Raw genomic sequence first — 17,941 nt, 5'->3', positions numbered from 1 at the left:
TGTTCAGGATCACTAGCCATTAGAGAAATGCAGATCAAACTACAATGATGTTTCACCTCACCACAGTTACAATAGCTCCAATATAGAAATCAGCAAACAACAAATTCTGGCCAGGATGAAGGAAAAAAATATCCTAATCTATCCTAATCCATTGTTGATGGGAACGTAAACTGCTGCAGTTACATTAAAACAAATCAGTATATGAAAAATTTATCTGTACCCCCATGTTCAATGCAACTCAGTTCACAAGAGCTAAGATATGAGATCAACCCAGGTGTCCATCAATTGAAGACTAGATAAAGAAAATGTGGTATATATACACCAAGGAATACTACACATGGTTAAAAAAGTGATATCCTGTTGTCTGCAAAAAAATGGATGCATCTGGAAATCATTATACTTAGTGAAATAAGCCAGTCCCCAAAAGAAAAATATCATATATTATTTCTGATCTGTGGTAAGTAATAGAGTACCTAAAAAGTAATCTATAGGAATGAGGTTGACATTTTGAATTCAGCGATCTTTCGTAAAGAATTGTGTTATTTATTTGAAAGACAGATTTAGAGAGATAGAGCCAGAGAGAGAGAGAGAGAGAGAGAGAGATGTCTTCCATTCCACTGGTTCAATCCAAAAATGACTGCAATGGACAGAGCTGAGCTGATCCAAAGTCAGGAGCCAGGAGCCTCTTCCAGTTCTCCCATGCAGGTAAAGTGGCCCAAGAACTTGGGCCAACTTCTACTGTTTTTCCAGGCCACCAGCAAAGAGCTGGATCAGAAGAGGAGCAGCTGGGACTCGAACTGGTGCCCATTTGGGATGCTGGCACTGAAGGTTAGGGCTTTAACCCACTGTGCCACAGTGCCAGCCCCTTGCAGTGATTTTTAAGTCTTTGTCTCTACTGTTCAGGTTCAGTGTTCTTTTGTGGTTTTTCTTCACACTATTTGTTGAGCTCTTTACTTAGACAATGGTTATTTTCTTTTTCTTTTTTTTTTTTTGACAGGTAGAGTGGACAGTGAGAGAGAGAGAGACAGAGAGAAAGGTCTTCCTTTTTGCCATTGGTTCACCCTCCAATGGCCACTGCAGCCAGTGCCCTGCAGCCAGCGCACTGCACTGATCTGAAGGCAGGAGCCAGGTGCTTATCCTGGTCTCCCAAGGGGTGCAGGGCCCAAGCACTTTGGGCCATCCTCCACTGCACTCCCGGGCCACAGGAGAGAGCTGGCCTGGAAGAAGGGTCAACCGGGACAGAATCCAGTGCCCCGACTGAGACTGGAAACCAGTGTACTGGCGCCGCAGGTGGAGGATTAGCCTATTGAGCTGTGGCACCGGCCGACAATGGTTATTTTCATGAGTATAACAAATTGAAAATAGATGTTTGTTAAAGAAAAGTAATAACGGGGAGAGGAGGCAAGATGGCGGAATAGGAAGGGAGCACACTAATAGTCTGGGGAGAGATAGTTTAATAAAAGTGGAGATACTGCAGGTTCAAGGAAGAGTAGGGGAGGAAACAGCAGAAGAAACTCTTCCAGAACGCGTGATTCACAGCAGACCTGCGTGGAGAGGGTGGGAGCCCACAGTTCGGGAAACCAGCGGCAGACTCAACACACCAGCGCTGGAACGCGAGGTGAGCCAAACCTCAATAGCCCGAGACACCGGCAGGCAAACGGAGAGAGGAGACTAGAGGGAATGTCCCCGGGGGAAAAAGTTCACCAGGCTAACTAGAAGAGAGAGAGAGAGAGAAAAAAAAAAAGGTGACTGGTACGGACACGGGTTTCTCTCTCTTCGCTCACCTCTCAAAGGCGAGCAAAGGAGCAGGAGCCATCTTGGACATATATCATAAGCAGAGCGACCTCAGGTCTACACCAGCCCTGAGCCTAGCAGAAAAACCTGACTCTGGGTGGGGCGAATTAACAGGAGATTAGGACCTAGTAAATTTGTGGTGCTACTGAACTGAGACTGTGAAAAAAGAGACGGTGGGGGAGAGAACTCACAGAATTCACGTGAGTACTCTCCAGAGACACTACAATTCCATAACTTTGGCAACCCAGTGGGAGACTGAAGGAGAATTTGAGCCCATTCTGAGGGCAGAACAGATTCCCTGTGTGGTCCTTGGGAAAGAGCTTCCAATCTCTGGCTCCTGTGGGTATATCATTTGCCTGCTAACTACCTCCAACTTCATTCAGCTGTGCGGAATTACTTCCCTTTTGAATCAAAAAAAAGAGAGAGAGAGAAATTTACCACGCCTAACCTGGGAGTGTCACCTTTGGCACACCAAACAGAGCTCTCAGGCCACACCCATCTCAAGCCCTAAGGCTCCATCAAAAACAGATAGTCCACTTAATCTAGAGTCATAGTATAACAAGAAAAAGCACCACAGTGAAGAGACCAAATATCTCCAATATGCCAAATAACAAACGCAAAAACCGAGGTAATAAAAACAAGGAAGTCACTATGACGCCCCTAAATGAAAAAGACACCACAATTCAAGATTATGAAGATGATGACATAGAAGAAATGCAAGAAGCAGATCTCAAAAAATTGATAAGAACATTAAGAAGTTCTCAAAAACAAATTCTTGAACTACAGAAATCCTTAATGGACAAGATAGAAAATCTCTCTCGTGAAAATGAAACATTAAGGAGGAATCAAAATGAAACGAAACAACTAGTACAACAGGAAACTGTGATAGTCAATGAAGTGAAGAATTCAATAGATCAAATGAAAAACACAATAGAGAGCCTTACAAACAGAATGGGTGAAGCAGAAGAGAGAATATCGGACTTAGAAGACAGAGAACAGGAAAGGATACAGTCAGACCAAAGAAAAGAAGAGGAAATTAGAAATCTAAAACATATTGTCGGGAATCTTCAGGATACTATTAAAAAAACCAACATTCGGGTTCTAGGAGTTCCTGAAGGCATGGAGAGGGAGAAAGGATTAGAAGGCCTTTTTAGTGAGATATTAGCAGAAAATTTCCCAGGTTTGGAGAAGGACAGAGAAATCCTAGTACAGGAAGCTCACAGAACCCCTAATAAACTCGACCAAAAGAGATCCTCACCACGACACGTTGTAATTAAACTCTCCACAGCGAAACATAAAGAAAAGATCCTAAAATGTGCAAGAGAGAAACGTCAGATTACTCTCAGAGGATCTCCAATCAGACTCACAGCTGACTTCTCATCAGAAACTCTACAAGCTAGGAGGGAATGGTGAGATATAGCCCAGGTACTAAGAGAGAAAAACTGCCAGCCCAGAATATTATATCCTGCAAAGCTATCATTTGTGAATGAAGGAGAAATAAAAACTATTCATAGCAAACAGATATTGAAAGAATTTGTCGCCACTCGTCCAGCCCTGCAAAAGATGCTTAAAGATGTGTTACACACAGAAACACAGAAACACGGTCATCAATATGAAAGAAGGTAAAGGAAGGAAACGAAGGAAGGAAACCTCACAGCAAAAGATCATAGGGAATTCAAAGCATATATTAGAACTTATCTTGGGCAAATAGCAGGGCAAAGTTACCACTTTTCATTAGTCACATTGAACATGAATGGCCTGCAGTGTCCAGTTAAAAGACACCGATTGGCTGATTGGGTTAAGGAACAAAACCCATTTGATAAAATACAACACCCGTTCATGATGAAAACTCTAAGCAAACTGGGTTTGGAAGGAACATTCCTCAATACAATCAAAGCAATCTATGAAAAACCCACAGCCAACATCCTATTGAATGGGGAAAAGTTGGAAGCATTTCCACTGAGATCTGGTACCAGACAGGGATGTCCACTCTCACCACTGCTATTCATTATAGTTCTGGAGGTTCTAGCCAGAGCTATTAGGCAAGAAAAAGAAATTAAAGGGATACAAATTGGGAAGGATCAAGTCAAACTAGCCCTCTTTGCAGATGACGTGATTCTTTATTTAGGGGACCCAAAGAACTCTACTAAGAGACTATTGGAACTCATAGAAGATTTTGGCAAAGTAGCAGGGTATAAAATCAATGCACAAAAATCAACAGCCTTTGTATACACAGACAATGCCATGGCTGAGGAAGAACTTCTAAGATCAATCCCATTCATAATAGCTACAAAAACAATCAAATACCTTGGAATAAACTTAACCAAGGACGTTAAAGATCTCTACGATGAAAATTACAAAACCTTAAGAAAGAAATAGAAGAGGATACCAAAAATGAAAAAATCTTCCATGCTCATGGATTGGAAGAATCAACATCATCAAAATGTCCATTCTCCCAAAAGCAATTTATAGATTCAATGCAATCCCAATCAAGATACCAAAGACCTTCTTCTCAGATCTGGAAAAACTGGTGCTGAAATTTATATGGAGGCACAAGAGACCTCGAATAGCTAAAGCAATCTTGTACAACAAAAACAAAGCCGGAGGCATCACAATACCAGATTTCAGGACATACTACAGGGCAGTTGTAATCAAAACAGCATGGTACTGGTACAGAAATAGATGGATAGACCAATGGAACAGAATTGAAACACCAGAAATCAACCCAAACATCTATAGCCAACATATATTTGATCAAGGATCTAAAACTAATTCCTGGGGCAAGGACAGTCTATTCAATAAATGGTGCTGGGAAAATTGGATTTCCACATGCAGAATCATGAAACAAGACCCCTACCTTACACCTTACACAAAAATCCACTCAACATGGATTAAAGACCTAAATCTATGACCTGACACCATCAAGTTACTAGAGAACATTGGAGAAACCCTTCAAGATATTGGCACAGGCAAAGAATCTCTGGAAAAGACCCGGGAGGCACAGGCAGTCAAAGCCAAAATCGACTATTGGGATTGCATCAAATTGAGAAGTTTCTGTACTGCAAAAGAAACAGTCAGGAGAGTGAAGAGACAACCGACAGAATGGGAAAAAATATTTGCAAACTATGCAACAGATAAAGGGTTGATAACCAGAAATCAAGAACTCCACAAGATCAAAACAAACAATCCACTTAAGAGATGGGCCAAGGACCTCAATAGACATTTTTCAAAAGAGGAAATCCAAATGGCCAACAGGCACATGAAAAAATGTTCAAGATCACTAGCAATCAGGGAAATGCAAATCAAAACCACAATGAGGTTTCACCTGACCCCGGTTAGAATGGCTCACATTCAGAAATCCACCAACAATAGATGCTGGTGAGGATGTGGGGAAAAAGGGACACTAACCCACTGTTGGTGGAATGCAAACTGGTCAAGCCACTATGGAAGTCATTCTGGAGATTCCTCAGAAACCTGAATATAACCCTACCATTCAACCCAGCCATCCCACTCCTTGGAATTTACCCAAAGGAATTTAAATTGGCAAACAAAAAAGCGGTCTGCTCTCTAATGTTTTTTGCAGCTCAATTCACAATAGCTAAGACCTGGAACCAACCTAAATGCCCATCAATGGTAGACTGGATAAAGAAATTATGGGATATGTACTCTTTAGAATACTATACCGCAGTAAGAAACAACGAAATCCAGTCATTTGCAACAAAATGGAGGAATCTGGAACACATTATGCTGAGTGAAATAAGCCAGTCCCAAAGGGACAAATACCATATGTTCTCCCTGATCGGTGACAACTGACTGAACACCAAAAAGGAAACCTGTTGAAGTGAAATGGACACTATAGGAAACGGTGACTTGATCAGCATAGCCCTGACTGTTAATGAACAACTAATACATTATCCCTCTTAGTAGTTTTTTTGTCTGTTCTACTTAATATGACTGGTTTAATTCTGTAATTAACACACAGTTATTCTTAAGTGTTGAAAATTAACTGAAATGTGATCCCTGTTAAACATAAGAGTGGGAATAAGAGAGGGAAGAGATGTAAAATTTGGGACATGCTCAAGCTGACTTGCCCCAAATGGTAGAGTTAGAAACATACCAGGGGATTCCAATTCAATCCCATCAAGGTGGCATGTACCAATGCCATCTCACTATTCCAAGTGATCAATTTCAGTTCACAATTGATCATAATGAAAGGACTAAGAGTCAAAGGGAGCACATAAACAAGTCTAGTACCTGCTAACACTAACCAATAGAATAAATAAAGGGGAGAGTGATCCAACATGGGAAGCGAGATACTCAGCAGACTCATAGAATGGCAGATGCCCTAAATAGCACTCTGGCCTCAGAATCAGACCTAAAGGCATTCGGATCTGGCTAAAAAGCCCATGAGAGTATTTCAGGCATGGAAAGCCAAGACACTCTGGCAAAAGATCTCTGGGAGTGAGATCCCAGTGGAAAGAACAGGTCTTCAAAGAAGGAGGTACCTTTCTCTGAAGGGAGGAGAGAACCTCCACTTTGACTATGACCTTGTCTAAACAAGATAAGAGTCAGAGAACTCAAAGGGCTTCCATAGCCTTGGAAACTCATGACTGGAGCATAGGGAGATTACTGATGCCATAGACAGGAGTGTCAATTGGTAAAGTCAACAACAGGAGTCACTGTGCACTTACTCCTCATGTAGGATCTCTGTCCTTAATGTGCTGTGCATTGAGATTTAATGCTATAACGAGTACTCAAACAATATATTTCACTTTGTGTTTCTATGGGGGTGCAAACGGTTGAAATCTTTACTTAATGCATACTAAACTGATCCTCTGTTAAAAAAAAAAAGAAATTATCAATTCCCAACTTGACTCTCACTGGGATTAAACATGACAATAGGTCTGATCTGATTTCATCATCATTTAAAAAAAATCATCTATTATTCTTCACTTTATGTTTCTGTGTGGGAGCAAACTGTTGAAATCCTTACTTAATGTATACTAAGCTGATCTTCTGTATATTAAGATAATCAAAAATGAATCTTGATGTGAATGGAAGGGGAGAGGGAGTGGGAAAGGGGAGGTTTGTGGGTGGGAGGGACGTTATGTGGGGGAAGCCATTGTAATCCATGAGTCGTACTTTGGAAATTTATATTCATTAAATAAAAGTTAAAAAAATATAAAAAAAAGAAAAAAAAAAGAAAAGTAATAACGGGATGGGGGAGGAAAAGGTTGGGCACATGTGCTTATGGAGGGTAGGGTGGAATGTATCACTATGTTCCTGAATCTATAAATATGAAGCACAGCAATTTGTATATTTTAAATAAAAAAATTTAAAGACTTCTCTATGTGATCCTCATTTTTACTCTCATGATAAAATATTTTATGCACATAGAGACTTAGAGAACAGGGTATAAGTCTATACTAGTATTCAGGCCCCTCAAATATCCCAAATGGATTAGTCCAACTCTGATGTGAAAATTTGATGGGTTAAATTGTTATACACCATTTTGAAAATTCTGTATTTATCCAATATCTAGTCTCTGGATTTATGGTTGTACAATGCCATTCCTGAGAAACCATGGTTGACCCCCCAGAGAATCTTCTCTGTTGGGCCCTCAGAACTGAGCCACTGTACACCTGCCCACCTAGGGCAGACACATAAGAAATCATGGGCTGATATTTTACCTTAAGGGGGATAGGAATTAATAAACTTATACAATCTTCTGGTTTCTGTAAAATTTATTTATTCACTTGAAAGAGTTACAGAGAGGGGCAAGGCAGAGAGACAGAGGGAGCTAGAGGTCTTCCATCTGCTGGCTCATACCCCAAATGGCTGCAATGGCTGGAACTGAACTATTCTGAAACCAGGAACCAGGAGCTTTTTTGGAGTCTCCCACATGGATGCAGGGTCCAAGGAGCTGGGCCATATTCTGCTGTTTTCCTAGGGATGTTACAGTATGCTAGATCAGAAGTGGAGCAGGTGGGACTTGATTCAGCACTGCTTAATGCTAGGAGGTTAGAACTCAATTTGGTCTTCCCATTTGAATGGAAAGATCCAAATAGTTAAACCATGACCTGGTGCCTCCAAGTATGTGCAGTATCAGGCAACTAGAATCAGAAGTGAAGCTGAATCTAGGTATTCAGACATCCCAAGTGCTTTATTAAACATTGCACCAAAGATCTTTCTCCAAATCAACTAATTTTAAACTTGAATCCATAATATAATGCTTGTTCACAACATTTCATTCCTTCAGTCTTGTGGCTAACTGTGTTTGTATTAAGTGGCCCTGTATGACCTGTTCTTCATCACCAGGCACTTTTTGCTATAGCAAACCCACAAAGCTCTTTCATTCATCTAGATTGACTATGCCAGGCTCTCTTAAAGCTCTCTCAAGTTAACAGGGGCTATAAAAAGTTCAAAGACAATATCCAGTAATACACAATGGCCTCAGACTCCAAATCTGAAGACATCAGTTGATAGCAAATTCTTGGCTGAATATGCTTCAAAGTGATATGGAGACCAGCTGGCTCACATCAGCTACCAATTCACCAGCAATTCTGTGAACTTGCTTCCCCTTCTCACATTTTCTATGCCCTCACTCTTCATCTGGCATCAGGTTCCAAATAAGACCCTCATATATACTCCTATCTCAGCCTTGTTTTGAAGGAAAACAAAACTAAGATGGAAAGAAATCCAAGGAGGCCAAAATAACTCCCACCCTGATCAAGTCATAGATAATCAAACAAAGCCCATAGAGAAAGACTCCTTAAGTACAGAGGAAAGCAAGACTCCAAGCCAGAAAATGTACAATTACTTGGCATAAGAAATTATGGCATCATCAGTCAGCAAACTAACCAGTGCCTCTTTCAATAGAACCCATAACACATGTAGGAAATGAACTCCAAAACAAAAATTCAAGGAATTAGTGGATTTCTGACAATAACTGTTCTCTCCCTGTCCCTGAGAATTATTTGTAAATAAAATATATCACAATGAACTTTAGAAGAAATTTATTGAGGCATCAGTGATTAGAAACATTGGGAAAGCAAAACTGACACAAAACAAATAAACCAAAAGAATCATATTACATTAAGAAATGGCTTCCAGAGGCACACCACATTATTTATATTCCAACAATGATAAGTATAAGGAAATAATTTTCATGTATTAATACTTAGATGTGGATCAAGGAGCTAATTGATCCATCTGTTGTTGACCCTACTAGCAAGTTTCTGTCAAATTCCCCAGATATGATCAGTTTTTATTACTTCTACCACCAGATTGTGCTCATGTTTCATGAAATCTCAGTCAGCTCCAGGTTGGTAGCAAGAGAATCTGGTTACCTGTTGTTACTGTCAAAAATGATCACAAGCTTAATGACTTAAAAAACGGAAAATGTATACTGTCACTATTTGAAGGATAAAAGTGAAATCACTCTCTCTGGCTCAAACTGAAATGCAGGGAATAAGGTCTGTGCTCCAGCCAGTATCTACAGAATAATCTTTTCATTGCCAACTCCAGCTTCTGGTAGCCTCTGTCTTTATGATTACATCACTTTCATCTTTGCCTTCATGATGACATTGATTTTCATTTTCTTTGAGTATAAACCTCCTTTTGCCTTTGGATTGTGAGCACATATGTGATTCCAGCCAGGACTACATGGAAAACCCCAGTTAACACAATCCAAAGGTCTTTAATAAAATCACATATAGAAAGTATTTGGACATAATACTCCCACCTTCCATGAGCAATGCACCAACTTAGTTGGGGGCTAGAAAAAGTCCTCAGCCATACAATATTACAGAAAATTAGTTCTGAGTAAGATGGAAGCCAACCCAGACAAAATAGCAGTCCAGCAAATCACTTAACCTCACTGAAACTGCCATTCACTTTCTTTTAAATTTCTGACTATACTAAGATTTGATTTGATGAAGACTTGAAAGAAGCTGAAGCACTTAAACAGGGACAATGAGCTTTTTCCAATGGGCAGTAATGGAGGTGGAGGAATGATATACAGGATTGTCCTCCAGATGGGAAATAAAAGAGACATTACAGTTAGATGATCATCATAACATTTGTAGCCCATTTTTCAGGGAATGGTCATGCAACTTGGGTAGACTGTCCATCCTAAGTATATCCTGAGGTCTCAACTGAATGTAAATCTGATTAAAATCCAGAAAGGACTGTGTAAATTGGGAAAAGATGAAAACACACATTTTCAATAAAACTTAGGGTCACTTTTAGCAGTAGGGAGTAATACAACCCAAATTCTTGTCTCTGGGCAAGAAATTAAAGGAAGAAAAGAATAAAATAGGGAATCATAAATGAAATATTTAAAATGGATTGCACACTCAATAATACAGGAAAAATTTAGGAGATAAAATCTTGCAATTTATAGGATTTGAGATACTCCCATTATAGAATGAGGGTGATGTGTGCAAAAACTCCTACTTGAATATACAAACAGACCGCAGGTAGTATAGTCTAATCCAGAAATGCACACAGGTAACTTGGAAGTTCACATGAGTATGCAGGTGACCAAAGGCTCATTCCCTATACTGGATGAAACACTCATCACCCAGGGCTGGAGTACAGAATTATGGCTGGAACATGTGTCAGTTCACATGCCTGTGGTCATATCACTTATTTGTACTACAATACTACAATAATGTGGGGAAAGAATCCTAGGCAGGCAATAACACTGCTATACAACAATAACTTTGTAATTGGTGAAGATATTCCAAGTAACTCTTACAATAACTGTTGAATCAACTGTTGCAACTGTTGAATATTTGTTAGCAAAATTTACACATGGAAGCATGGTTAGCCCATCTCAGGCACTATTTATCATGTGAATTTACTAACACTTTATGAGGTGTGGTTCTATCTGAGAATTCTTCTAGATACATGACATTTTCATAGACTTCTCCCTGTAATCTTGCTAAGCTTTGCAGAAGTTTGCCTTACAGTAAAGGTTTTTCCAATTGCATTAGTCAAAGGATTTTCCCTTTGGTGAGTTCACAGTTAAATATTGAGAGAAGACTTATGGTAATCTCATTTCCGAGTCACTTCTTGTGAGCTGAAGACTGATTTATAGGAGATGATTTTTTAAGCATTCCTTACATTTGTTTATTTTTTCTTTATGGATTCCCTGATGTCTATTGATATCTAATTTCTGGCCAAAGATTTTCTCATATTTACTGCATTTGAAGGATCCTTTTTTGAATTCTGTATCAATGTAAGCATGAATCCCAGGAAAATACTTTTCTACATTCATTACACTTGTGAGAAAACCCCTGTGTGAATTCTTTGATTATAATAATTGATTTCTGATGAATGGCTTTTTTTTACACTAATACCATTCATTAGCTTTCTCCCTTACATGAGTCCCGATTGTATGGGGCATGGTTTCTAACAAAAGGCTTTGTCACAAGATTACATTGATTGTGGGAAAAAGCTCTTCCACATTCAGTATATTCTTAAACTCTTTCCTTTGTTTGAATTCCATGATTTGTTGTGAGGCATTACTTCTGACAAAAGGATCTCTTACATTTATTACATTCAAAAGTTTCTACCCTGTGAATTCTCTGATGTTATAAGGCATGGTTTTGGCAAAGAGCTTTCCAACATTCATTATATTCATAAGGTTTTTCCCCATGTAATGTCTGATGTCTTAAGAGGTGTTACTTCCAGATAAAGGCTTTTTCACATGCATTACATTCAAAAGGGTTTTCCCCTATATGAATTTGATGATGTGCAATTAGGGGTGAATTACAGTTAAAAAGTTTGAGTCATTACATTCATAAGCTTTCTCCACTGTGTGAATTCTTTGGTGCATTGAGTTCTCTTATTGCCAAAGGACTTTCCACATTCATTACATTCATAAGGCTTCTCCCCTGCATGAATTCTCTGGTGTTCAATGAGTCCTGATTTTTGGCCAAAAGCCTTTCCATTAGTCATTAGCTTAATGAGGTTTCTCACCTGTGTGAATTCTCTGGTGTGTAGGAATTGTGCTTTTTCATAAAAGGCTTTTCCAGTCATTACACTCATGACATTTCTCTCCTGTGATAATTCTCTGACACATTGAGTTGTGACATATTTCCAAAGGCTTTTTCCTCAGTCATTACATTCATAAGGTTTCTCCCCTGTGTGAGTTTTATGACGTATTACTAGGCTTGCCTTCAGGAAAAAGTATTTTCCAGTCATTACATTAATAGGGTTACTCTCCTGTGTGACTTCTGACGTCTGCCAAGGTTTGGCTGATTGCCAAAGGCTTTTCCACAGTCACTACATTTATAGGGTTTTTCACCTGTGTGAGTTCTCTGATATGTTATGAGGTTTGACTTCTGGCCAAAGGTTTTTCCACAGTCACTACATTCATAAACTTTCTCACCTGTGTGAATTCTCTGATGTCTAATGAGGTCTGGCTGATTACCAAAGGCTTTTCCACAGTCATTACATTCTTAAGGTTTCTCCCGTGTGTGAATTCTCTGATGCACTATTAGGCTTGTCTTCCGGCCAAAGGCTTTTCCACAGTCACTACATTCATAAGGTTTCTCACCTGTGTGAGTTCTCTGATGTCTAATGAGATCTGGCTGATTGCCAAAGGCTTTTCCACAGTCATTACATTCATAAGGTTTCTCCCCTGTGTGAATTCTCTGATGCACTATTAGGCTTGTCTTCTGGCCAAAGGCTTTTCCACATTCACTACATTCATAAGGTTTCTCGCCTGTGTGAGTTCTCTGATGCATTCTGAGGGTTGACTTCTGGATAAAGGCTTTTCCACAATCATTACATTCATAAGGTTTCTCCCCTGTGTGAATTCTCTGATGCATTATTAGGCTTGACTTCTGGCCAAAGGCTTTTCCACAGTTATTACATTCATAAGGTTTCTCCCCTGTGTGAATTCTCTGATGCATTATTAGGCTTGTCTTCTGGCCAAAGGCTTTTCCACAGTTATTACATTCATAAGGTTTCTCCCGTGTGTGAATTCTCTGATGTCTAATGAGGTTTGGCTGATTGCCAAATGCTTTTCCACAGTCATTACATTCATAAGGTTTCTCCCCTGTGTGAATTCTCTGATGAATAATTAGGTTTGATTTGTGGCCAAAGACTTTTCCACAGTCATTACATTCATAAGGCTTCTCTCCTGTGTGAATTCTCTGATGCATTATGAGACTTGATTTCTGGCCAAAAGCTTTTCTACAGACATTACATTCATAAGGTTTCTCTCCCGTGTGAATTCTCTGATGAATTATGAGGCTTGACTTCTGGCCAAAGACTTTTCCACAGTCATTACATTCATAAAGTTTCTCCCCTGTGTGAATTCTCTGATGCATTGTGAGGTTTGACTTCTGAACAAAGGCTTTTCCATAATCATTGCATTCATAAGGCTTCTGCCCTTTCTGAATTCTCTGCTGATTATCAAGGTCAGACTTGTTCAAAAAGTCTTTTCCATAGTCATTATATTCATGAGGTTTCTCCTCTGTGTGAATTCTCTGTTGTGTTATGAGATATGGTTTTGGGAAAAAGGCTTTTCTACTATCAGTACACTCATGAGGTTTCATCTGTATGTGAATTTTCTGTTGTCTAATGAGATCTGACTCCTGGTGAGTGGTCTCTCCACATTCAATACACATATGGGGGTTTCCCTGTATGTGAGTACTGTGATGGATGCTATTGCAGGAATTACAACTGAATGATTTATTACAGGTTTTACCTGCATGGGGTTTTTTCTCTAAATGTGGTCTCTGATTTATGATAAGATGTGATTGGTAAGTCACAGGCTCCACATCCCTAATATATTCATAAAATTTCTCTCTTGTGTGGGTTTGTTGATGCGTACTGAGGTTAGAGCTTTTGTGGAAAGCATTTACTATTTGAGTTGCCTTTCCAACAGTGATAGTTGACTTATTACAGATTTCTCCCTTACAAACCCTCTCAGATTTATAGGACATCTTCCTTGTGAAGACTTTCCCTTTTCCAATATGCTCAGATGTCTGCTTCACAGTCTGAATCTTGTGACACTGACTAAGAGGCTCATAGAACTGGAGAGAGTTCCCAGGCACCTTAGTGGCATCAAATTTCTCTTCAGCTTGCAGTTGATCAGACCCACTTTGGGGATACACATTGTGACATATATTGCATTCTTCAGGTTTCATTCTTGAATAATTTCTCTTTCTGATAATTAGTTTGGGAATATGGCTTGAACTTAAATTAAATGTTTTTCTTAATTCAACTGTTTTTGGAGTTGATGTCTTGTTATTTTTCTTAACATTAAGATTCAGACTTTTGTCCTGACATTCCTGGCTGTTCCTAACCAGGTCATCCCTTTTCACAGCAACTGAAATGAGAAAAAAACAAACAACCACTTCACTGAATCACATATAACTTTCTCCTTGCTAACTTATGTAAATGGAAAGTTACTTGGTATTCAAATGGCCTAAGATATTAACAAAATTAATATGAGAAACTTAGTTATGATCATTATATGGTTTTCTCCTTAATATATTAATATATTGAATTGCATCAATAGGTCTGCCAAATATCAATCATGATCTTGTTCACTACCTGAATTCTGTTCAGGTATGGTAGAATGGCATTTGTGGTAAGATGTATTAACTCACTGCTTTGGATGCCTGCATCCCAAAGCAGTGCCAGTTTGAGACCTGACTCCTCTGCCTCCAATACAGCTCTCTGCTTTGCATATAGCTCTCTGCTTATGTAACCTGGGAGGCTGCAGATGATGGTTCATGTGTTTGGGACCCTGTGATGCACCACAGAAGACTAGATGGAATTCCAGACTATTGGCTTCAGACTAGTCAGACCTAACTGTTGCAGTCATTTGCAGAGAGTTAAAAGATCTCTCTCCTCTCATTGTCATTCTGCTTTTCACAGAGATGAAACAACCACATAAGATTTCAATGAATGGACAAATATTCAGCAAAAATTTTCACCCATTACCTAGCAACAATTTATTTCCTTCTGTATGTATTTATAAAAATTGTGTATTTTGTACTTCTCTAATATTTCAGGTAGAAATATGAGAAAGTTTTACTGGATCATTTACTTTAAGGTGAAGAAGAATGAAATGTGTTTGTATTTTAAACAGGACCACATTTAAGGAACAGTATTTGAATGTATGATTGCCTTATGTTCAGTCTTACCCAGGAAATAGCATATGTAGGATTTTTCAAATGAAAAACTCTTTTGTCTGCACTTTATGACAGTTTACCCATATTCCTAAGTAAATCTGACATCTTCAGCTTCTCATATTTGCTACTGCTACAGAAAAGCCACAGTATACCATCCTGGGTATAAACTCCCTATCAGTTTAAAGAATATGTTTCTACAACCCGGGCTGTGTTCACTTTCTTTGAAATGTCTTTTCTAACTCATTCTAAAAACACCAGCTGTGGTTATCTGCTCTCAATTCTTTCTATAAACATTCCTCTGTGATAATTTGAGTTTCTGGAGGCTTTTGATTAGTTGTCTCCTATTTCCACAGAAAACTTCATTTCCTATGCTGTTTTGTCATTTTCTTGTTTCTCAATGACAATGAAAAATAAGAATTCATAATTCAAACTCTTCTCCCAAACAAATCTGAGCCATTCAACATGAACCTATGAGGTTACTTGACCTTGGGATTGAGAAACTCATGAATTTCTTGGTGACTCTAGGATCCTTTATTTTCATGTTCCTATACAAGATCATGCTTAGCTTTATGATTTTTGATGTCACAGCACAGAGGCTTACTCCTCATCATCTTTTAGCATTTACTCATTTATTTACTTACTTAAAAGCCAAAGAGACAAAGATTGAGGCACAAAGAGAATAAAAGAGAGAATTGCCAGCCACAGGCTCATTCCTCAAATGTTTCCAACAACCTATCATTTTCTTATTTATTTGAGAGGCCTAGAGAAAGAACAAAAGGAATTAATAAATTCATGAAGGAAAAGGTATGAAAGTGTGGAGAATGACAAGTTAGAATTTGTAGAATGAATCTAACCTGGAAAACAGCCTTAGTAACACCAGAAAAGCATTGGATTTTTTTTAATTAAAAGAACATCTTCACCAAGAGAAAAAGAGACAGACGTTGGTATCCCTAGATATTCTAGAATACTGGATATACAAATCCAGCTGTCATCAGGAGAAAGATTTGAGAAAAACTCATGGAAAGAGCACCAGTCAACATCTGCTGCACTGCTTCTACTTTGGCCTCCCTGCCCATTATGTGCAGACTGACCTGGAAGACTCTGATGTAGGCATTCTTCCCCCATCCAGGGCTCTGCTCCTTGCTCCAACTTCAAGATCAAGTCAGGTTTGGTCATGCAGTGCCCTATTAATGGAAACAATGTCAGATTTTGTGAACTCACAATCTTGGGTTATTTAAGACTACAGCTTGGTCCAGGTGCTCTGCAACAAAGGTACCAATTTGAATCCTTTCTTGATGTTAGAAATTCAGATTATTCATGTTCTCAAATTCTACACCCTCCAAACATTATACTTTATAAAGTGTTTACTTATTTGTCAAAGAGCAAAAAAAATTACCATTGGGAATGTGATTGGTGTCACTCACCCAAGGAGAACAGGATGCTGTAGGTCTCCAGCATCACATCCCTGTACAAGATTTTTTGAGTATTGTTCATGTTCTGCCATTCTTTCCAGGTGAAATACACAGCCAGGTCTTCAAATCCTATCATCATCTGCAATGGAACACTTCCGGTCAACATATGAACTCTGTCACAAAACAAACACTGAAAGTTGTATATCTTGTATACAGGTATGAAGGAAGAAGGAAGGATATGGTTTCATTTTAGACTTGAGCATTTGGACAACCACATAAGAAGCATTAAACAGGGAGTCAACTATTGTCTGAAAGCTGTGAAAAATGCCTAAACTAGAGGGAAAGAGGAGTTTCAGATCAAAAGGGCTACATCTGTTAAGGGGATTACATAACAGGCTGAAAGGGGGATAATACTGACTTTTGAGTGAGCAATGTTAAAGTGAAGAATTTAGAAGTATGTAGGAAAAAAGACAAGATCCTATCAGTGAAGCTTTAATGAGAATGAACACAGAAGAATTTCCAGGAAAACATCATCCACAGTCACTTCAAATATGGCAGAGGAGAAATATTTTAAAGAGAGGTTAGGCATTTAGTTTAGTGTTTATGATGCCAGCTGAGAAACCCCACTTCTACTTCAAAGTGCCCAGGTTGGATTTCCAGTGCCTGTTCTAGTTTCCAGCTCAGCTAATGCAGAACTGGGGAAGCAGTAGTGATGTCATCAGTGAGGCAGGCCTAGACTCCATTCCTAACTCCTGGTTTCAATCCTGCCCACCTCTGCTTGGTATCATTATTTAGGGAGTGAATACATGCATGGGAGCTCTCTCTCTCTTTCTGTCCATTAACTTCTTCCCCTATCAAGCTCATAAATATTTTTAAATAAGAGAGAACATTCAGGTAAGACAGACAATAGAAAATAGCTTTTGGCTTTGTCTATGACTATTCTACTGATGAACATTTGAAGAACTGAAATAACATTACATCAAATTAAAGGAAAACAATGAAATTATTTGCCCAAAAACAGTACTTGGTGAATTCTGCACTACAATCTGCATTTCTGACTAATTGAGAGAAATGCATAAAGATTTGTTTAAGAAACAGCAGTAGGCACCAGAAATGTGATGTAGCAGGTTAAGCCTCCATCTGCAATTCTGTCATCCCTTGTGAGCATACAATTTGAGTCCTATCTCTCCATTCCAACCCTGCCCCATTGCTGATATACCTGAAAGAGTACTGAAAGATGGCCTGAGTATTTGGGCCCCATCCCCTAATATGGGTGACCAAGATGGAGTCCTAGGCTCTTGGTTTAGCCTGACCCAGTCCCAGCCATTGTGGCCATGTGGGAAATGGAGCAGAAAGAAGGAAGATATCTATTTTTCTCTCCCCCCAGTCTCTCCCAATCTCTGTAACTTTGCCTTTCAAATAAATAAATAAATAAATCTTAAAAATACAAAATTACCTGCCCTAGACACTTTTTCCCACATTTTGGATCCTCCACCTGAATCAAGTTCAGCTCTTCAAAATTATAAAGACTGCATTACTCTAAAAATTCAAAAACGAACTTAACTGATTGGTGTT

The 17,941-nt window shown here is 39.0% G+C and overlaps 1 protein-coding gene across 1 annotated transcript; it reads right to left on the bottom strand.

The window, feature by feature from the left end:
• Positions 1 to 7,514: 7,514 nt before the first annotated feature.
• Positions 7,515 to 17,336, bottom strand: LOC138847913 (zinc finger protein 717-like). The gene is made up of 3 exons (XM_070067671.1): positions 16,379 to 17,336; positions 16,046 to 16,138; positions 7,515 to 14,143 (listed from the first exon to the last, which is right to left on the bottom strand). The coding sequence occupies exons 1-3, from the start codon at positions 16,530 to 16,532 to the stop codon at positions 12,264 to 12,266; spliced, it is 2,127 nt and encodes a 708-aa protein (XP_069923772.1). The 5' UTR covers positions 16,533 to 17,336; the 3' UTR covers positions 7,515 to 12,263.
• Between the last annotated feature and the right edge of the window lie 605 nt (positions 17,337 to 17,941).

Source organism: Oryctolagus cuniculus (assembly GCF_964237555.1).
Source record: "Oryctolagus cuniculus chromosome 17 unlocalized genomic scaffold, mOryCun1.1 SUPER_17_unloc_3, whole genome shotgun sequence".
Classification (NCBI taxonomy): Eukaryota; Metazoa; Chordata; class Mammalia; order Lagomorpha; family Leporidae; genus Oryctolagus; species Oryctolagus cuniculus.
Note: the sequence above shows the minus strand (reverse complement) of the source record. Positions and strands in the feature narration are given on the sequence as shown.